The 23,666-nt window shown below is 38.4% G+C and overlaps 1 protein-coding gene across 1 annotated transcript in view; it reads left to right on the top strand.

The window, feature by feature from the left end:
* Positions 1-23,666, top strand: part of LOC139718155 (uncharacterized) — a 627,192-nt gene that overhangs the window by 100,190 nt on the left and 503,336 nt on the right. Inside the window, exons 5-6 of the mRNA XM_071629640.1 lie at positions 12,297-12,383; positions 20,691-20,727. Coding sequence (XP_071485741.1) covers positions 12,297-12,383; positions 20,691-20,727 — 124 coding nt within the window. The remainder of the gene's footprint in view (positions 1-12,296; positions 12,384-20,690; positions 20,728-23,666) is intronic.

Below are 23,666 nucleotides of genomic sequence, written 5' to 3'. Positions count from 1 at the left end.
CTTTTGAGTTAGAAAGCTATGCAGAGCGAGATGATCTGTTTTGCTTTCAAATTAAAGACGGGCACTTCATTTTTACTGTCCAGTTTATACTGGTTACTAGGCGTCTGTGATGTATGTCGCGCTGCCACTGGTTTTTGATCTTGTTTGGTCACGTATGCACTGAAAAGCGCAGAGTCATAATAATTCTGGAAATTTTCTGGAAGCAGCCCCGGTCTCTCTCTCTCGCTGCAGGCTTCCTGCCACAGGAAATGCCTTTGCCAGGTGGTGCGTGTATGTTTCACAAAACACATCCAACAATTTGACGTTTGGGGTAAACAGCCTTGCGCATTTCATTGTTCTTGAGAATCTCTGTTGACACTAATGAGGTTCGTGAGTTTGACCTACTTTGGGGTGGTAATGTGGTGATTTCTAAACTGTTGTTTGTGTACATGGATATGTGTGTGTGTGTGTGTGTGTGTGTGTGTGTGTGTGTGTGTGTAGAGATGATGTGATATGGAATAACAAATGTTCTGCTTTATAGCATCAGCCTTGGAAAAGAGCAAAAAAGCAAAAACAAAACGAAACCAAGGCACCTGAAGTTATCGCACACAATAAAGGTCCCCCCAGGGTACTATGTATCTTTGTGTACTTAATATGTGAAAGGTCTGTGTTGTCATCATTGATTGCTGCTACTCAAAACTAACTCAGTTTTCCTACCTCTAAGGCTGCATTGTAAATCAGCTTTCCCATGTTTGAAACATGCTTCAATACTGAAATGCTGTTACAGAGGAAAGACACATTGTTTTCAAAGTTATTATACAAGGTATAGTTGACATTTTAGTGATTATTACTATTCAGCCTGTACTGATTTTGTGGTATATTTGATTAGTCACCAACCTTTTTAATAGATTTTGCAAATTTGCAGATAGAATGGGTGAACAAATGAGGACGTTCACAAAGAAAAGTTTCAGATATCAATTTCCTTCATAAAAATATTGTAAGTGATCACTATGATGATAGTATGATCCAAAGCTAAGCTAGCATAGTGAAATTGAAGGTTTGATACAAATTCTCATCATGCCAATGGTTTTGTTTTCATGAGCCATGCATAGTTTGGTGAGGCAAACTGTCACCTCAATATGATCTGATATTGACTATTACAGCATCATCATACATAGAATTATTTCATGGGATATTACGAGGATGTGCATGTGTGCATTTGGTAGCACGGGACAACTGCTGTGAAGGAGTCCTTGAACTAATTTGGCGTTGGTGGTAGGAAAGCAAGAAGTTTTCTGCAACAAAAGAAAATCAACCTATTTTGTCCTTTGTCTTGGAAGGGTAACAAGGAAAATTCCAGTCACACTTGTGACACAGAAAATCAATTCAAACTTACAGGGGGTGGGGTGGGTGGGGGGACATCATTCATTAGTTCATGTTTTGTTGACTTCCTCTGCGTGGGGCGTATGTGCCGTCTAGCACACGTTGTAGTTCGGGTGCTCGAGAAAGGCTGCCAAGTTCAGCGGTGTGGTGTTGGCGGGTCCCCACATTGATGTGCGCAAATATTTACACTTGTACCCAGCGAGCATTTGCTGTGTGGTGATGCTAATGTGGCCCCTCTCCCCCTCTTCTGCTCCCTGCTGAAACAAAGGACACATCTTTCTTTTTTTTTCTAAAGTGGAGAATTGAAGAAGTACCCAGTCCTTTCTTCAAATGGGGGGAGGGGGTGGATGGACAGGAGGGGGAGACAGATAGGGAGGGGAGAGGGAGAGAGAAGGGGGATCTTGGCAAGCCAAGGGGGCTAAGTACGTGCATGCAGCAACGTGAGGTTTCAGGGCTCGAGTGACAGATTGCTGATAGCGATCAATGTAAAATGTCATCTTCGGCGTTTCCGCCAGAGAGGAAACGAGCCCATGCGCGATATTGTCGTGGTCGACAGGAATTCCAAATTCGCAGTGATGAAATCACACCGAGTAAATGAACTTTCCGTCACATGTGTAGCAAATGATAAGTACCCAGACAAAATGCTTGACTAGGGATGATATGTCTATATATATTTGAAAAATCATACTTTTTTTTTTCTCAAGTAGGAAGTTGATGAATTACATTTCAGAAGGAATTGCACCCAGAATTCACTCGGGGAAATGGGAATGTAATCAATGGTATCTGTTTCAAATGAAAAGGCTAGAATTTACTCTCTACAGAACTTGTTAATGTTGGGAAAATATGAAAACCCTCATCGCAATGTGGTGGTGTAACTGATTCGTACAGTAGTAGTGATTGAGCAGAGAGCACAAAAGAAATACAGAGCTGATGATTTTTTCCCCCCCCCAGGTGTTTGTTCAACTGTGACGTACAACAAGCAAATCACATAGTCATAGAACAGTATTTTGACACTTACACATGAAGAGGTGGAAGATCATATCAAAACTGTATTGTGGTTTTGGCAGTGAAATAGTATTTCAAGGAAAGATGTGTGAATTTTCTCTGGAGTGGCTGAATGTGAATTCCCATTTAGTTTAGCTCATTGTGTTAAAAAAAGAATGTATGAGATAACCTTTTCTGATCTATACTCTTCTTGTACCTGTATTCAGTTACCTGTCGTAGTCTTAACCCGTTGAGGACGAGTCCCGAGTATGCTCGGGCAAGTGTCTATGAGAAAAGCATGTCATAGCAAATTCAGCCTGTCCTCAACAGGTTAATTTTGTGAAGTGTTAGTGAGGCTGTGCAATGTTGCTTTTGTTGTGACTATTTAATTCACTTTATAATATGAGGCTGTAACAAAAGCTCACTAAAAGTTCAACACAAAGATCATGTTTTTTTTTTTTTGGTGTGTGTGTGTGTGTGTGTGTGTGTGTGTGTGTGTGTGTGACAGTGATACCATGTATTCCATGATTTGTTTTTCTGTAATGTTTTATTGTCGCCTAATTCTGCAGACAGAGCCCACGATAGAGATAAGGTCATCAGTAATGTGGAAGAAATTACGGCATGTTAGGCACTAGCAGTTGACTGAAGACTTGCAGTGTCATATGTAAGGCGTCCAGCTTTTCTGCCATTCATTTGCAAACCACCCTCTGGAAGTGTCAACTTTCGTGTGCAGACAAGAATTTAATCCCCTCACGGGGGTGTCACATATCTGGCGTGAATGATCGCCAAATGAAACTGAAATGTTCCATCACCGCAGCGTTCTGACTCGCGCGACGTTTCGGTGCCCGCTGAGCCGTAGGGCTATCGGGTATTGCGGTGGTTCCCTCACTGGTCGGTAGACAACTGAGATAATGTGGCGCAAATATGCATGCAGTCATGTCGCCCAGCTTAAAGCCATCATTCAGAAGAGAAGAGATTGTCGTATTAATATGCTCATGCAAATTTTCATGCTTTCATCTCCAGATCTGACATCCTCTTGTTGTCTTGACAACATCTTTAAAGCCAAATCATGATGATTGTGTAAAGTGTTGCTACATTCACATTTCCTTCCAGAAAGGTAGTGACTTGTCTCAAAGTATATATCAAGAATAGCAGCATCTTTCTTCTGTGATATCTTCAAACGTAGGAGGATAATTTGAGTAGATGAATAAGTTCCATGGAAACTTTAAAAAACCAATGACAGCAAAACCCCCATTTTTCTCCTTTGCATTAAAAAATTGTTATGCAAATGTTGAGATCACATGATTAAGGCAGCTATTGTAAGGTGCCTACAATGTATACATGCTTTAATTAATGATCTCCAGATACATATGTAAGTAATTTACTGCCTCACAATTCAGCCTATATACAATGTGAGCTCAAAGCTTCATTAATCTGTCAGTGTCAAACCGAGAGGTGTTATTCAAGACAACATCTTTTAGATTAAATCATGCTACAAAGAGGGTAAAATCCAGGCAGATATGTTGTGAAGAGAAATTGATTGATCCTAATTGTTTCCATTATACATGATATCATCTTCACAGTAGGGAATTCCCCACATCAATCATAGACTTCCAAATTCTCCCGGGTACCAAGAATGAAAAATGTATATGAAACGTGCAAGAACATAATTCCGCATTTGCTTGCAAATCACATTTGGCACAGGTATTGCGATATTCAGATTCGAGCATTGAATTGCAAACCTGTAAATTTGAATTGTAATTCATGAAAGTATCCTGCACATCAGGACTGTTTGAGATGTTGGTAGAGTCTCGCACTGAGTGTGAACATGGCCGAAATAATCATGTTCAAGTGCGGTTGACATGATGTTATCAGGCGCTGACAGTCAGTATCGCATTTCCCCCCTCCTTCTGCTCTGCCAGTGTACTGCTTTCATGTCAGAGCTCACAGCACTCAAGAGACTAGAGGGCTTTTTACACTTGCAAATTTTTGCTTAGTCCCGTACCAACGGTGGGGCTAGGGGGGGGGGGGGGGGGGGGGGGCTTAGCCCCCCCGTTGGTACCGGACTTTCCTTAGCCCACTTTCTGTTTACACTTGTTTTTGCCAAAGTGGGCTAGCCCCACCGATAATCCCGTACTATCTGGCCCTGCAAAATAGCGGGGTTAGCACCGCAATTGCGGTGCCAAGCAAGCGAGTGTAAACAGAACGAAAAAATAATCTGGGGCTAAGCGACGGAGACGAAGTCCGACCCCCACTGACCAATCAGAAATGAGGTAATCAAGTGCTGCCGGTGCGTGCGTGTACTTGTACAGTGCACAGCATAATCATGAATATTCATGTAGTTTGGAAAGTACGGGCTATGAAATACGAGTGTAAAAAGGTCAATTTTTCCTTAACCCCGGACAAGAGCTTAGTACGGGACTAATTGGCGAGTGTAAAAAGCTGAAAAAATTGGTACGGGACTAACGATAGTCCTGGGTCAGAGAAAGTCCGGGGTTAAGAAACACAAGTGTAAAAAGGGCTTAGGAGAGCTTTCAGACATATTGAGAGATTTCAGACTCATGAGAAAACTTGCTTTTAAATATGTTTAAAATCATATTGCCTCTTTTTTTTTTTTCTCAATACCACAGGCAAAGGAGAATTACCTTTATTGTAAACATGTTCCTCCCAAACACATTTCTCAAGTCACATGCGGCTAATTGTGGTCAGGCAGAGTTTTTTCCAATCAAGGTTCGCAGTTTTGTGGTTGTTTGCTATCTGAATGGTTCTACCCCTCAACCACCACTAAGGTGGTTGGCCTCAGCTTGACTTTTTATTCACTTCTGTCATGGTTCAGGCATACATACACATATATTTTAGCATATAAGCGTATCAGTATTTGTCTGGTTTTACGGACAAGCAATGGAGCTGTTGTGTGGAGTGATTTTGCATTGAGAGGTTGGTAAGGAGGCTAACATCAGGGTCTGAATGAATCATAGCTCTAACATAATGTGAAAATCCATTTCAGAATTGTGGTAAGAAACAAGTTTGTTGTTGTTGTTGTTGTTGTTTTTTCAATCTTAAACAGTCTGTACAGAAGTGGAAGCAAATAAATATTGAAGGGGACTTCCGGACCAGCTAAAAGTTATTATCAAGATAAAGAATAACATTTTGCAGGCACAAAAGTAAAAATTGGAATAAGATTAAGGGAGTTATGAATTTTTAAAGATTTGCTAATTTTTGCAAATTTTGCAAAGCAATTCTCAAACAGTTGATATGAATATACAAATGAGTGAGTTGATGAAGTCATCACCTTGCAGTATTATATTTATTTTGTACCCCCCCCCCCAAAAAAAAAGTCAGAAATTCAATTTTTCTGCTACACACATGTAAAACATGCTATCCTGGCTGTGAAATGTCAGATTAATGATTAGTCAGAAGTATTAGAATATGAGACTGAGGCATGAATTTGTTTGAACAAAAAAATAAAAATAAACTGGAACCTTCAAGAAACTATGTGGCAAGTTGTAAGGCTGTGACATCATCAACTCATTAGTTGCATATTCATATTAACTGTTCAAAAATTTTGGACAGAATTAGCAAAACCACATTTAATTTCCTGACTTCCCTAACTTTTATCAGATTTGATGGATTTAACTGGTTTTCTTGTAAAATCTGACCCCTTTTTGTTGAGCCCACCGGAGGTGAGGGGAGACTAAAAGATCGCCTGCGGTGTCTGTCCGTCTGTCGTCCGTCCGTCCATCCGTCCGTAATGCTACAAAAACTTTCTAATGAGGACTTCAATTTCAATCAAACTTGGGGGGAAGAGTGGCTACACAAAGTCACACATTTTACCAAACATGAAGGTCACCTCAATGTCAAAGGTCACAGGCAGGGGTCAATGAACTTTAGGACCCAATGTTAAGTTTTTACAGCTTGTTTCGATTATGGCTCATAACTTTTGATCCCTATATCTGTTTGTGGCCAAACTTGGCTGGTAAATGTCCCTTGGGGAGTTGAAGGTCACCACAAGAAAGGTCATAGGCGGGGTCAATGAACTTCCGGGAGTTAGAAAAAACATTGATTTCTTCTATGCGATTGGGCGAGACACATTTTGGCACTTGCCTTGTTTTAAGACAAACTTTTAAAGAAATCCAGATCAGTAAAAATAAAGAGTAAAATTTCCTGAGCAAAACATTAAAAATTTGATAAAAATCAGATAAAAATTTAAAGGAAATTATGAACTTGTGAAGTTTCACTAATTTTCACAGAACAGTTCTTGAACAGTCGATATGAATATGCAAATAGTCAGTTGATGATGCCATCCCCTCAGAACTTGCCAAACAGTTTGTACGTAAAACTCGGACTTTGTTTTTTAGACCAGTTGTGCATTGACTTTGGCCTTATGCTGTGGTTTCGTTTCCTGAAGATATCAGCATACACTATGGCTGAGATAAGAATACTGTGCTAGAAATGTTTGTCCAAAGCCAAGTTGAAAAAAAAGATCTGGATATGGATCTGGTGCTAGAAATGTTTGTCCAAAGTCAAGTTGAAAAAAAAAAATCTGGATCAATACCTTGATCAATTTTCATGCCAGTGGATAGTCGTTGTGTGAATAATGAATTTTGATTGTTGACTGATCGAAGTTTTTGATTGATGGATAGTGAGTACTGTGCAAATAGGGCTACGGTGAAATAATTTGTCCCAAATCATCTAATGGTCAACTTTACAATGTGAAAATTGTCAATATGAAAGAGGGTTTTTTTTTTTATGTTATCCTAAGCTTGAAATAGTACACTAGGTAACTGTAACAATGTTGTTTCGACTGTAAGTGTTACTACAACTGACCAAAATGATTAAATTTGTCTAATTTCTCGTACTGTAAAAGTGGATATTTTTGCACAAGTAACTTTTCACACTTTGTCGTGTAAAATGAAATTCACAAGTTTTTGATCCCATGGAATTGAGACATTTAATAGCGGTACAGATAGCAAGCAAAAATTTCCACTTTTGCAGTATGCCTTAGGAAGATTCCATGCTTGGCAAGCATTCCTATTTTCTAAACTAAGCAAAATGTGTTGCTGTTGGAGACAAGCTTTGTTCCTCAAGTAGCTTTATTAGTAGAATCAAAGCTCATGAGATGCCACCAAAAATAATCATCTAAGTGTAATAAGAAATGGCAGCAATTTCTGTGCGCATAGAAAACATGGGTGCTGTGGTTACAGTGCATACTTTACCGGAAATTCTGCTGTGGTTATTACTTCCCAGGCGATTTCTGATGGCTCATTTTGAGAATTCTGATTCAGAATTTATTTAAGTTGCTTTTTCCACGAAAGATAATGAATGTTAGCCTTTTTCTCTCAGCATTGGAAAGCTGCAAGCTGAGTGAGATTCATATGTGACAGAGGAAGAAGACACTTCAATGTTTATATTTAGAATATTCAAGTGGGGTGGGTGGGGGGGGGGTGTGTGGGGGGAAGAGAGGAGGATGTCCCCTTTGTATGCTTGCTCCTTGGTGCGCGATCTCGTCCAACCTTTCCAAGCCTCGGATCGATGAAATAAGGCTCACAATTCGGGTCAGATAATTTCATCTGGAGAGCTCTAGGGATATCCTGGCGGATCCCGAAGCGATGCGGGAGCCTTTACACTCGAGGTATATCTTCCCGTTGTTTGATTTTCGGTGTTCTGTCTTAATGGTATTTGCCCTGATTTTAAATGCCTTCTTGGGGCTTGGCTGGAAAATTGCCATCAATCTGAAAGTTGAATTCTGAGGTTTTGAAATTCTAAACACATCACTTATCATGCAGTCAGAAAAGAAAAGAAAAAATCATCCTGCACTGCTGTTTTAGGAGATAAAATCAGAGATAGTCAAGTTTCATATCGATGCATCAAGCTGTTATGAATCTTTGTAATCACTTGGTGTTCTGCCTTATTCAGATGTCCCAGTTTCTACTGCTAGTTTTTGCAGTTAATCTATCTGAAACCTGACATTCTTTCTAATTGGATGAAGACTGAAATTGAAAGAACGGCTCTGATTTTTGGATGGAAGGTGACAGTTTGTGTCAAAGTTTGGAGTTTTATTGCCTGTGACATAACTGACTACTTTTCTCGCCTATGACATAACATTACTTTTCTTGACAGTGAACACCAGCAATTTAAGCACACATGAATTCCTTCCAATTAGTTCCTCTCCTTTGATCGGTAGAGGGGATCTTCTTCTTCGTCTTCTTTTAGAAGACAGATAATGTGCATGCCTCCAAGTTGAGGGATGATGCTGTGCATTCACGAATGAAATTTGTCCTGCAAATGAGCCGTCGATTTCAGCCCGAAAGATTCGTCTCCGTGTCGTAATGCTTCTAGTAATGCAGCGCAAATAAAGGTTACTTCCATTAGCGGTATAATACCCCCAACAAACCAACATCTACCCCCCCCCCCCCATAAATGGAAGCACTAAGTGAAAGAGATACAATGTGTGAATCTATTAACATTTATGAAAAAAATGACAAATTCTGAGAAAGGTATCAATATCTGCTGTACTTCTGTATTGTTTTATGTCACCAGCATCGTCCGATGGTATGAAGGAATAAATTTTTGAGTGTCTGGAAAGAAAGAATTTGTGAAGGTGCTAAGCACTTGATTGTAGTCTGAGCAGAGAGATATGGAAATAATACTTTCTAAAAGGATAACAATACTAATGGAGTGACTATTTCACCTGAAAATTATGATAGTGATATTGATTATCCACAACATAACATAACATAACCATGTAGGTCATAAAAGGTGCCTTTAATGACATGTGGATGCAATAATTTTTTTTTTTTAACTTCTTGCTTTAGTTCCCTGTGTTTTGCAAGAAAAAAAAAAGAAGAAAAAGAAGCAGTGAATTATAAGTATAATTCCAGTTATAAGTATTTGAAAGAAATATGCAAACATAACAGCAAACCTGTCTTGGGTAGTGGACAGAAGAAGACAAAACTGTGGGATCTTAGTTTCTATTTTTTTTTTTAAATTTCAACTCGTCATTTTTAAGTTTATTGAAAAAAAATGACAGTGATATTAGTTACAATGACACATCTGACACATATGATTTGCTGAAGCCATTACCTCACATGTTTCTCATTGACTTACATACAAATCTTTACTACATTTTTTCTTTGAAGTGAAATGAACAGAATAGATTATAATCATCCTTTGCCTCAAATCATTGCAGAGCTGTGATAAAAAGGTGCAAGCACTTCTTTTTTTTTAAAACTTATTTCATTTCAGTCACCTTGAGAACAGAGTAGCAGTTTTCTGTCCAGTTGTTCCACCTCAATTTTTTAAGTCTCCCAGAGTTTGTCTTCTGGTGGCAATTTGTGCAAGTTTAATACAGTTTGCTATGATTATGTTGCAAGCTCAAGCTATTTTCATATTTTCTTGTAAGTTTTCAGATAAAATTGTCTTCATTATTCAGAAAATATTACAAATGACCATGGAAATTTTCAAAAATTGATATGACATGTTTGCCGCAAACGTCGTGATGGTGAGCAACATTGATTGACTTATTCCACTGTTTTGTTAAAGCACCTCCCAAGTGATGATTTGAGCAAAGATGACATCAGCCTGATCCAAAGTCCTCAGGTGTGTTCCTTTTAAGAGGATAATGGACTTAGAGCGAGATGCTAAAGGTCTAAAACGAGTGTAGCTAATGACCAGACTCCACTCCTGGTGTTTGCTGGTGAAGCGTGGGTTAAAAAAAAAAGAAGAAGAAAAAAAAAGAGGGGTAAAAAAAGAAAGAGAAGAGGGAGAAGACAGAGGAAGGGGAAAAAAAGGGGAAAGCAAAATCTGGACAGGTTCAAGAGGGTGGAAATCTGGAGGCAGCTGAAAATATCTTGGCAATAATGGCACTGAAACAGGTTGGAGTGTTTTTCCCAAGGAGGCCTTATTTGTGTATGTATGTATGTATGTATGTATGCTTGTGTGTGTGTGTGTGTGTGTGTGTGTGTGTTTGTGTGTTTGCATTTTTTTTTTCCCCAGACGATCATGCCGGATGCTGTATAAGAGACATGCAATTAGCTCGTGGTGACAAAAATCATGGGTTACTTTCACAAGGTGTCGGACTAGCGGAAAGGGAAGGGGCGGGCATTGGTATGCCAGCGCACTCTATTTCTCATCCTCTATGTGTGTATAATGTGTGCGTGTATCTTTTTTGTGTGTATGCCTGCATAGACCCTTTAGCACCTATGCATGGCTTCTTTTTTTTTTTTAGCTTTTGGTGACAACAATAATCAAGGGTTGCTCTAATGAGGCAAATGGGGGGGGGGGGGGGGGGAGGGGGGAGGTGGACTCTCCATTTCTCTTCCTCATTATGTATGCTTGTGTGTGTGTGTGTGTGTGTGTGTGTGTGTGTGTGTGTGTGTCAGTTCGTGTGTGTGTGTGTGTGTCAGTTCGTGTGTGTCTTGTGTTCACCCTTTACCACTGAGAGGTTTCGTACATTATCAACTTTTACTTATAGAAGGAAGCAGTAAAAAATGTTTACAGTTTGTAAGGGTTTATAGACAAATGAACCAGTTCGTAAGTACATTTAGCTGGTGTGCTCATTGGTACAAATGACCTTTTTTTTTCCCCCTCAATTGGTCAGGCACTTCATTTACTCATTTTTTTAAAGTAGCATAATGCATATGCTTGCCTGCCATAGCAGATTATGGAATTCATGTTCAAACAACAAAATAAACTTGTGTGTAGACCAGGTGACCAGAATGGTCATTCAATTAATACTTGGGAAGCATCCATTTCATTGTTCTGCATTGACTGCATGAACAAACATTTTCTATTTATATTGCCAAATACTTGGCGTTAAAGAATACATTGTTGCTGTCAGATGGAAGTACTGGCAAGCACTGCTTATAAAGATTACATGAGTAATCATTATATCACACATGCTCATCTCAGTGAATTTTAAAAAACAAACATGCCTATTTGTACAAATGAAGTAGGACTACACAGACTGGTTTATTGATTTGTGTATGTGATGCATAGGATGGCTGTGAGTGGCCCGGGGGCCATAGTGTTGATCAGATAGTAAGAGAGAAATAGGTGTGCACATGCTTTGAGCCGTGGTAATGGTGACAGATTCATCATTGTAATCACATGTCAGTGGTGTGGTTGCGGGTAGTCGCAACTCTTGGCAAAAATGTATGTTTGAGTCAGTTACACCAAGGTCTAATTAGTATATAATGTATAATTTTGTCTTTCCACTGGATGGGGAGGAAGGTTTGTTTGGAGTTATAAATAAAAATAAATTCTTTGCCACAGCTTGTCAGATGACTCATATCTGAGTCTCAGGCTTGTGGCAAGAGCTATTTTAAAACTTTAGAATGTTTGAACTATGTATGGCATATATTACATTATGCATGAATAGTAATGTGAGTATATATACGTTTGTATGATACACACACACACACAGATATATATAATTATATATATATATATATATATATATATATATATATATATATATATATATATACACACACATGTGTGTATGCATAAATGCATATATGTATGCATGTATGTATGTATCTATGTATGCATATGTTTATGTGTTTGTGTTTGTGTGTGCACACATATGCACATAAATGCATATCTACAAGGACAATGTATTCACAGAGTTTATTTCATTCGTTTTTAAACAGGCTGAGGCAAGCAGTAATTCCAGGAATCCAACCTTGTACCTTTATTCCACATGTAAACATATTGGCCTTTGTGACACAAAAGCTTGCCATCATAATCTTTAAAAATACATTTTGACGATTGCAGATTTTGTTTTTCTTAAAAGATTTGACTTTCTTGGACACTATCTTTTTTTTTTTAATTGTGTGGATTGCTCATTTGTTTTCTTTGTAATCATTACATTTAGGCCTATCTGTAACTTCCATAGATCCTCTAGATATGTAACTTATGTATGTTTGTGTGCATGTTTGTTCTTTCAGAAAATGACGGGCATTAAAACTCCTGTGTCTGCCATTCAAACACCGATCAAGTCGGAAATTCCAAAGTTTCCTTTCAACGAAACATCGGTAAGTATTGAGAATTAGGATATGAACAATTCTCTCTCTCTCTCTTTCTTTCAAGCTATCCATCTATCTAATTATCTATCTGTCTGTCTGTCTGTCTGTCTATCTATCTATCTATCTCTCAGTCTGTCTCTCTGTCTATCTGTCTGTATATCTGTTTATCTATCTATTTCTCTGTCTGTCTGTCTATCTATCTATCTATCTATCTATCTATATATATATATATATATATACATATCTATCTATATATATATACATATCTATCTTATCTATCTATTTATGTATGTATGTATGTATGTATGTATGTACATATCTATTTATTTATCTATCTATCTATCTATCTGTACATCTATCATTCTCACAGGGTTTTGTTAACACTGATTTGCAAAAGACTATATTCTTGTCTCTCAGTTATATCAGGTCTGGTTGCATGTGTCAAGTGCTTTTTACAGGGTCAAAGGTCATAAGGTCAAACAAGGTTAAAGGAATGATTAGCCAGTATTCAGAGAAGAGTAAAATCAATATCAGAGTGACGGAACGGAATGATGGAAGTTTATACAAAATTGGACATGAAATTAAAAAAAAAGTAAAGGAAGTTTCACATTTTCTCCATGAAGTGATATTTATTACGAACACACACACACACACGGATAAGACTTGGTGATGATGTCAATAACTCAGAACTTTCCAAGTGGTTTATCAAAAGAAAATAATATGTATATCTTCAAGTAAGAAGGTGTTTGTGGTTGATAATTTAGCAACTATATTCCCTCTCCACCCTATAAGTCACTGATGCTAACTTATCACAAGACTGCAATAAATTGATGCGAAGGCTACAATTTTATTGAGTCTTATGTGTTTGACGTCAAAACAGGAAATTTCCTGAAGATTAATGTTCAGGTCAAGAAGAGTTTCGTGAGGTGCCGACATTTCACCTCCTGTAAGTTATTTGTGCACATGGTTGCTCCCAATGTCAAATGTTTTTCTAAACATGCTAAAATTCAGGGGTTTTTTTTTGTTTTTATTTCAGGTTCAGTTTTGTTGAAACCTGAACCATTCTGATCATAAGATAATTTTATCTTCTTTTTTTTTTCTATTTAAAGATTGAAACATGGCATGGAATTGTAGATTATCTCGCAGATAATCTCTGCACCCTTGAACTTATCCAAGAGGGAAATCTCAGAGTATTTTATGCGCTATTTACTGCAGATATCTGTGCTAATCTTGTAAGATTTATTTAATGGACAGATAGTGTGAGAGATAAAGTAATTAGAAGTTTAAATTTGCCGATGTGAGCATTTTGTCGGAATATATCGCTGAAAAAAAAAAATCCCACAATGATACACTTCATTAGCATTATTAGCCTTATTAGAAATCCAGAATGCTTGAAGTGATGTAAAAGAAAAAACAAAACTAACAAGTATGGTCCATCACTGGTTTCAATACGTAGAAATTAGTAAAATAACAAATGCGGTATATAACAACAGTTGCAATCTTCTCTTAATGTTGGGTATATTCTCATCTGTCAAATGGTTTTAAGGCAAATGAGTGCACTCATGAGTGTATTCACTAATTCTTTTAAAAAACATGATGTACATTTTTTTAAATAACTTGATTAGGCCAAGTAAAAAAAGAAAGTAGTTTCTCGTCCGGGTTTTTTGAGCAAGGCGATGAGGGAGGTCCTTGCTATTTGATATCTTACTATTTTTTCGAGGATTGTCAAAATGAAAGTAACATGTGTTTCTCGTCCGGTAATTTTGAGAAAGGTAACGAGAGAGGGCTTTACTATTTTCTATATCCAATTTATGAAATGAAATATCACTCTGGTATGCGGTAGCTGTGTTATGAGAGACCAGGTCCCAAGTGTATGTCTTGCCAGCACTCTGTGCATTTTCAAACAAATAGATATAAATATGTACCATACTTGAAATGAAACTTCATGCATGCAGAAAAACATTTGCTTTTCCTTTCCGCTACAGATGTCAAGGGTAAATGATCATCTTAATACTGGTATTTAGTGTTGTAATGGCATTTCTGATACCAGTGTACTTGCAATTCTGATGTATTGTGCTATTAATTGAAACAGGTATAAAACACTCTATCAACAAATGTACGACTGAAATAAATTCCATGATATTCAAAAGACTGCTTTATTTATCATTGGTGTTTGTGACTTTTTGTGTCCACACAGCTGCGCTGTAAGCCTATCTGCATCTCTTCACAGTACAATTGTAGCACATTCAACCGGAAACTGGCCGGTACATGGATGTCAAAATGATACTGATATGGCATTATAGCATTAAACATTTAAAGATGTTTCTTCATGTTCTAAAAAGACATTTGATAATCACTCATCATTTGGATGATGAATGATTCAATCACACTTCAGGTGATAGGCCTACGACTCACGGCCGTGTCTATGAATTTACATCGTAAAGAAAAGTATCCCGCAGAAATACAAGACAAACCAGAATCCGTGGAAAAGTTATTCATTTTGTAGATACACCCATTTAATGATTCTACATTTGCTGGAAAAGCGCATTCATATTCTCTTCAAAATAGAATACAAACTAGTATATCGCTGTCAGATGCAACGTTTGTACAGAGCAGTGTTTGGGCCTCTACACATTCGAATGTGTTCATGCGTGCGTGCAGATAGCTGACAGACCAGGGGGATGGGACCAAAGACGCTTAACTAATAAGACACGAATCGATAAAAAGCTACGATTATAATTTTTAAATCTTTTTAAGATAACAAAAATACCACTACCTTTGGAAATGAATGATGTTCCTTGGTGTACTGAGTTTGTACTTAGCTCTCTTTTGTATCGTCATGTAGGGTAGCCATTTTGTGTCCATTGTTATCGCGCGCCTTCGTATCTTGTTATCTCTACTACTTCAGTATCTTTGGATGGGACCCTGACAGCTACAGACACGCATACGCGGCCGGCACAGCCAGCCACTGCACTGGCACCGTACCTTCCGACACTGCACACACATGCACATAGTCACAATGACATGAAAATGTATACATACAAACTCGATACAATCCTCACAAGCATTTGCACAGTACAATTCATCCGCTTAAAATATGAGAAACGGGGAAAAATACGAACAATGCGCGAAATATGCGTGGAATATCAGCAATTGTTCGAAAAAAATGTTGCCGCTATCGCGTTCACGACGTACCGAGTGCGCTGTACATATACATCACACAGCCAGCCCAGGCCCGCCGCGCGCCCATCCAACTACAGTTCGAAGCTTCTTGCCGAGCTCGCAGTGTGAAATGCATGCGTTATATTACATACGCACTACATAAGCTACAGCTGTACTAAGTAGAGGACGCAAGGCGTATTTAGCAATGAGAAATCACGATTGGCGGCCGAAAAAATAGTAAATATCAAAAAAAAGTCAATGCGGCAACTGAAATTCGATGCGGGCGGGGAGCGGGCTGGGACGAGAATTATGAATTTCTTGGTATTTTCAGCGCCATTTTGAAAATAGTAAATAGTAAAAAAATCGATGCGGCGGCCAAAATCGATGCGCGCGAGGACGAGAAACTGGTTTCTTTTTTTACTTGGCCTTAGCATGAAATATGTTTCTAAACCTATTTACCAATGAGTCCTTTTCAAAACTTGAGCACTCATCAAAATTAAACATCTAGATCAGTGTATTCACTAATTGGTGTAAAGCAAAGGATAGACATTTTTGGATAGTTTGATCAGCGTGAAATGAGTATCTAAACCCATTTGCAAATGAGTCCTTTTGTATGCGAGGAAGCTAAATCCCTCACAATTGCGATGAGAGTGAGGTCCCAAGGTCCTTGTGTGCTGAGGACTGTAGGAATTCTGGGAAAGAAACAAGCGTGTAACATTGTGTTGGAATTAATTGCAAATGCTGTTTCCGCCTCCCGTTCATATACTAGTCATTACTGTACCAAAACATTGAAATTAGGATTGAACTATGCGACAATTTCTAAAGCCACCGACGTATGCCATGAGCACTCTGAGGAAATGAAATGATTCCAATTATCACTTTTCAGTTCAGCTCCTAAATCCCTGGGGTAATTTGAGCCGACATTATGCATGCGTTGTCCTCATACCTTATGACATCGTCCGATAACACACTGGGAAATTTGACGGGCTTGCAATGGAGTTTACGGTGTGAAAAAAAAAAAAATGGGAGGGGGGGGGAATTAGTCTTGCCAAAACCCAGTAGTTTTGTGGTAATCTAATACCATTTTTTTTTTCATTCTTTGCCAGAGAGCATTCTCTGGACATGGTATGAGACAGGGAAAAGACTGGGTAAGCAGACTACATTTAGCCAGAGTGGTGTCATGCCCTGAAATCCAATCTGACCAGTGATTATGCATTTCCCATCGATATTTATCTGATATGGTTCTCACCCCTCAGCCAAGCAACCACGAGAGGGATGAATTTCATGTATGTCCACTCGAAAAAAGAGTCAAGAGAAAATGGGGGGGATGCTGGTAAAAATCGGTTTAAATTAAGAATGCACTGATGAATTTTGAGGTAAAGGAAGAGGGAAAGAAGAATAAATCAGGGTAATTGTAGAACTGAGCTAGAGCATGAGAGAACAGATAGAATATAGAGGAAAATGTGCTGGATGAAATATAGATATTGAAATGAATCAAGGATTTAATGTTGCTATCCCCTCCCCTTCAATCAACCCCCCCCCCCCAACAGCATCAGCACCAACAACAACAACAAACCCCACAAGGAAGGAGATGAGAGAAGGGAAGAACTGTACATGGTATGGGAGAAGGGGGAGAATGGAGCTGATAGATATTCACCCGAACAGAATGTCAATTGGGCCTGGGGGAGAGGGGGAATGTTCTGATGAAAGGAGTGGTATAATGAAAGCATGATTAGAAAAGAGGAAGAGATAAGGGATTTAGAAAAAACAACAACAACAGAAGAAGACTGCGCAAAATGAGTAATGTGCAGAAAAGATTGGGTTGGAGGGGGAAGAATGTCAAGAAAAAAAAAAGGGCGTTTTGCCACTGTTAGGCATTTTGCCACTGTTGGCAGGATTGAGGATAGTATGATGAATAGAAGGACAGAGAAAATATCGGAAGAGATGAGGATAGAAAATTCTTTTCTCCTCGCATTGATCTGTCGTACGTGCTTATTCTCACTACCACCAGTGCAATTGCCTTAAGTTGAAATTTACTGCATACCTCTCTCTCAAAGCAAACTCACTGGAGAAGGGAAAAAAGGGAGGTTTATTTTTTTTTTTCCTTAAAGAATAAAGGGGAAAATGGGAAACTCAGTAGGAGATTTTTCCCAGGTCAGCTTCTCGATGCGCAAAATAGATTGTTGAGCTCCTCGTGGTAACGTACTGCCGTCCCTGAGTCAGCCATCATCTGGCAAGGCATCATCAGTATCATGCGTAGATTAGGCATGAGATGCTTCCACCGTGTTTAGTGGGCGTGGCAGGGTGGGGGGTGGTGGTGTGCTTCAGGTGACAGACATCTTGGGGGAGATGTCATAATGGAGCTGTGAAGATCAATATAAAATTCATTTAGCGAAGAAGGATAACCCTCTTTTTGTGATATCTCTGTCTTTTTTATTTGTTTGTTTGTTGTTGTTATTTTTTACAAGAATAGATCTGTACAATTATGATAGAAAGGGGTAAACATTTGCCAAAGTCACTGGACAATAACAGCCAGTTTGCATGAAATGACTATTTTCAGTTCATCTTGAGATTATTTTGCTGGAAGTGCTCAAAGGAGGATGGTTTATATCCAACAAAATAAACTTTTATAACATAATGAGAAGGCTGAAAACAGAGAGAAATTGTCACGTATCATATGAGCTGATACCAGCAATTGTACATAGTGTGACACTGTGAAAGCTGTATAGACAGAATAAGGAGACAGCAGCGTTATGACTGATGACTTGCTAACTTAGCCATTATCATACTTTTACAGTATGAGTAGAAAAAAAAATGTCAAGAAAAAGCATGACCCATGTTGAGATATGATCTTACAAAGAAGCAAGCTTTTTCTATCTGAAGCAGTTAGTTTTCTGTGGTACCACGCACACCGAAGTGGAATTTTAATTCTCGAGTGCACTGATGGAACGAGGAGGCATACGTGCACAAATTCATGGCAGCATCGCATTATGCACATGGATGTCATATTAGTGTGATGGTAACCTGGTACTAGCGTGATCCGCATCGCATTACATTAGCAATGTAACATTGCCCAGAGATCTATTAAAACAAATTTCTTTGCATGTGGCATAGAATTGCCACCACTTTATTGGTATCCAAAACAATCATGAGTTATTGATATCATGTATTTTTACATTTTGTAACGAAACAAACAAGTTTCTTCTTCAGACTTGCATATAGATATTGCACACACACATGCACATACACACACACAAACAGACACTGACAGGCACACACATGTTATATAAAATGTATAGTATGCGATATTAGCCCAAGTGTTTGATGTAAATGACACTTTGATATAATTTACTTGCTCACTCTTCAGATGAGCTTTTAAATTGATTACATGATAAATTAAAACAAGATACAGATGAAAACAATATTACCAGCAATCAAATTTTCTGAGTTGATTGTGTATGATGCAAGCTATGAAGTTATCTTTTAGTAATCCCCTCCATTTCCAACCTCCAATCCATTTACCCATTGTTTGATTAATGTAATAAACAATAATTTCACATGACTTAGTATTAATTTTACTACCTTCGTCACATAACAATTCACTTACAGAAGGAAACATTTGCAACATTTTGTGTTCATGTGATCATTTTGTATTTATTATGCCTGTATATGATTTTGTTGGAAATGAAATATAAATGAAATAAAAGGAATTTGCATCAGGTCTGATTCAGCATTAAGTAAAGGAATGTCACTTCTTGTTTTAAAGTATTTGCCCGTGGTATGATGCTAAGAGCAAGGATATCTCAACAGTAATCCCCACCGAAATTTTTCCATCATATCTGTATCTGATTTTGCAATGTGCTGTGACACAGTGACATGTCATACAATATGAAAGTGATTTTGTTCCTATCCAAAATGTAATTCAACAAACATTAAAGTTAAACCAAAAAAATTAATGACATCCAGTGTTTTTATATGTTTTTTTTATAGAGAATAATAATAGTCGATGCAACCACATAAAATCTCCAATTGTAATACAGTATGCCGACAAGATGTTCAAAATTTTAACATTTACAACCTCTTTCTTCCTTCTTATCATTATTGTTGAGTTTAAGTTTTTATTCAAACTGAGATGACTTGGTGCCTTGAATACTTCTTTTGGATTTCATGTTAAAAAAAATGAACAAAAACAAAACCCAATACAGATATTTAGTGAGGGTCTCTGTAAATGCCAATGGGAGTTTTGGGGATAATGACATCACCACCTTTAATTTTCATCTGTGATTGCTACTTATGTCACTGTGTCATGATAGTGTCAATTTAAAAGAAAAATCCCTGAACTCTCTTATTCAAGGTATGGTTTTTAATGAACCTCTCATATTTCCTATCTTTGACTTCTCTATTATTCAAGAGAGCCAACTTGATCTTGATGTAGATTTGCACTTTAAAGGTCATGTAGAAAACTTGTTTGCTGCCCTCTAGAGTTGTCATACATCTCTTCACAACATCAACGTTGTACTTATGATGGTAGATATGGCACATCTTTTCACATTTTGCTCAAATTGACTATGCATGTAAATTTAGATGCAAATGATATTTTGCGATGAAAGTGAGCTGGATGGTATGTAAAACCATTTTCAGTTATTTAGTATTGGCCTGAAATAAATATGGTGCTATGTATTAGGATGGTATCAACTATAGATTTAAACCACTTTGTGACAAGATCAGGGGTGTCATTCAGTGAGAATGCAGTAATCAGCTGAGAGATCTAATGATTTATGTCTGGGCACTCGAAAGCTGGAAGATTGAATTGAAGTCGCATTAGGCCTCTGCTGCCTTGGAACTATGTGACATGGTTCACAAGTTAATAATTAATCAAAGACAGAATTTTAAGTGCCAAGAAAAAGGCGAGAAGAAAAATTTAATGGTGGGTGGGGTGGTTGCCATGATGGAAACTTTCTCTTTTCTCAATTCTGTGTGGTATTTTCTCATTATCTTAATACTGACACTTATTGGTATAGTTTTTTTTTTTAGTGTGTATGAGTGGAAGGATTGTACATTTCTTGTTGTAACTCAGTATTTCTCTTGGAGGTCACTGGAATGTGCACATAACGTTTGCATTTTTCTGTTTTCTTTTTCCTCACCTCTTTGCAGCATCAGCACGGAGGAAGCGGCGGTCAAACGATTCCACGTAAGTTCTGCTACCCCCTCATATTTGATTCAATTTTCCCCCTCACCAGATCCTTTGTCTCCCTTCCAATCCTTCCTAATTGCCTCCATTTTTTGCCTTACGCCGAATCGTCTTCCCTTCTCATCCTCCCCCACCCCCCCCCCCCGTCATCTTCGCATCACCGATGCTCGTCCTTCTTTCCCTTCCCTTCTCCTTTTTCCGCCGCTCTGTCGCTCCATTCTGACCCTAATCTTGCCACAAGCTTATCCTAGTATTCTGATTTCTCCCTTTATTTCTCCTTCATCCCCACCTTCTCTCACTTCTCTTTACCCTTCACTTTATCAATATCTTCTCTTCTGTCTTATCCACAGCCCCAACAATATCACTTAAATAAAAACACCCAACAATTTCTCACTTTTTTCTTTTAATACGTGTCCTCCATTAGCTGTTTCCTCATTTCTCATCATCTTTTCCCCTAATTCTTAGCCTGTCTGAAGATGCTTTTTTGAACACCAATAACTTTCATTGGCACTTAGTTGAAAAACAACAACATTACAACAACAACGACAGCGATATCAACAGCCACCACACAACTTTCCACGCAATGAATTAAATTGATAATTGAATTCCAATAGAATTTCTGGAGATGGAGATGGGTTACCGAGAAAAGAAAAAGACGCACGAAAAAACTTGAACGGGAGGAGACCGCAGACGACAAGAAAGAAGCAGTGTGAGCCAGTCGAATCCGGATGATCGCATTCATGCCAAGCAGTGATCACCCAGACCTTACCCCCCCCCCCCCTCCTCACCTCCCCTCCCCCACCCACCACTTTGTTATTTTGTGGAAACAGACCTGTTCACCTCACCATGTTAGAGGGCAGTCTCCAAACAGGAACGTTTGGTATTTTTCTGCGACCAGAATGCTCTCGTCTTTCCATGTCATGGCCACAGGTTGTTGGTTGTTTGTTTTTTTTTTATTGAAAGACAGAATGCCTTTTGCTTGATATACAGCACTGTGATGTGATGATTCAAATGATTAATGTAAATACAGACATGGATCATTGCAGGATGTTAGTGGTGCGATGATTCTTTTTTTTTTCTGATAGGAGTAACATCCTTCATCTTTAAGCCTTCCTATTCAATTCCTCAATTGTTGATAATTGGCTGCATTTAGGATCTAGGTGTTTTTTTTTTTTGTAACAATTTCACCGATGGGAAATTATTCAAAGGTCCATAATTATTGTGTGGGTATTGTGCAGAATGGCACTTGGCAACCATTACTGCCACAATGCCTTATTTTGAGCAATGTCATCTTTGGGTCACAAGATGGATGGAATGGGAATGGAAATTTTTACACATTTCGCACGACATAAAACTAGTTGAAAAATGAAATCATGCAACTTTTACAAAATACTTTTTACACTTGTATGTAAAATTATTTTATGGCTTTGATACCAAGGAAAGCATATTGTAGGGATGTCACCCTTCATGAGTGAATTTGCTGTCATAATGCAGACCAGTTACCTTTTACTGTAGTACGTGCTGCCAAAGCCCCTTTCCCCCCGTGGCAGCGGTGAACAGTTTGAAGTACTTAGTACTTGCTCAAATATCTTGACCGTCCACAGAATTGAACCCACGTGAAGTTCATCTTACCCGGCCGAGCGCGAAAAAATTACTTGCCTGAAAATTTCTGAATTGACAGTACTCGACTTTACTGACATTCAAGCTGTCACAGCTTTCGTTTGATGCATGTCCACTTTTGCGCAAGCCCTTCAATTGATGTGTTGCTTTAATTCCAATGTTTCGTTTGAAGGGACTGTCCCTTTGAGGTAACATTTCAATTGTATTGAAGGTGCAGGATTCTTTGCTGCAGAAGGTCGTTACTGATATATAGAAGGAAGTGATTCATAATGGATTGATGCTTAGTCAAAATTTTTTTCATTTACTTTGAACTATGTTTATAAATGTTACATTTCTGTAATTTTGCTAGTGCTCTGAGCCTCATGGGAATGGTGCATTTTAAGTATCAATGGTATTGTATCTCTCAGAAATGCAAGTAAGCAATTTCGGCGGGGGGGGGGGGGGGGGGTTGTAGAGGAGGCTGTCAAATTGATCAGGGTTGAACTACTTTTATTCATCAATGAACAACATGATTTGTTGTAGTTTTGATATGATCTGAAATGATCTTAAAATTGTGCAGTAGAAATATTTTTGAATAGTATCCCAGTATTATGAGGAATATTTTGAAATTTGCTTAATGTATAGTTTGCTATGATTCTTTTCCTCATTGATGCAGAGTATAATGCAGACATTATTATACAATTATGAAATCAACATTGAGAGTGGTCATTAATATACCACATTCTGTCAGTCAACTCCAGCTTGCACTTCAGTATGAATCACAAATGAGTAATTATTCATATTTTACATATTGTAGATCTCTCAGTCTTTCTTCCCAGGGTCAACTGAATACATCTGGCATATCTTCCACTGCTTTTCTTTTGCCAACATCTTTTTAAGTGATGTTAGAAGGAAGAGAATTTTTATCTGAGTAACTATGGCTCTTTTCCCACTTTTTCATCCCTGGAATTCAGCGAAAGCCAAACCTTTTGCATGAATTATGTGCTGTGTTATAGCTAGTGAATTCCCAGCGGACTCGACCACTCAACTCCGGTGAATTTGTTTCCATTACTACTCCTCCCCCACCCCACCCTCCACGAACTTGCATAAAATCTAGCTCTTTCTTTCTTCTTCAGTGCATCTTCTCCACCCCCTACCCCCCCCCCCCCCACCCCCACCTCGGGGGGGGGGGGGGGGGGGGAATTACCCCTAGCAGCCATTCAACCATCCTTCACCAGTGATGGTAATATCACACTCATACAATAATTCTTTTGAAATCACATTTCTGAAATATGTTCTGAATGCATTTTGAGTTATGAAATGTGCAGAGTCTAACACGA

The sequence above is a fragment of the Diadema antillarum genome, unplaced genomic scaffold (assembly GCF_040938485.1).
Source record: "Diadema antillarum isolate AM-2024a unplaced genomic scaffold, OU_Dant_1.0 scf00000090, whole genome shotgun sequence".
Taxonomy (NCBI): Eukaryota; Metazoa; Echinodermata; class Echinoidea; order Diadematoida; family Diadematidae; genus Diadema; species Diadema antillarum.
Note: the sequence above shows the minus strand (reverse complement) of the source record. Positions and strands in the feature narration are given on the sequence as shown.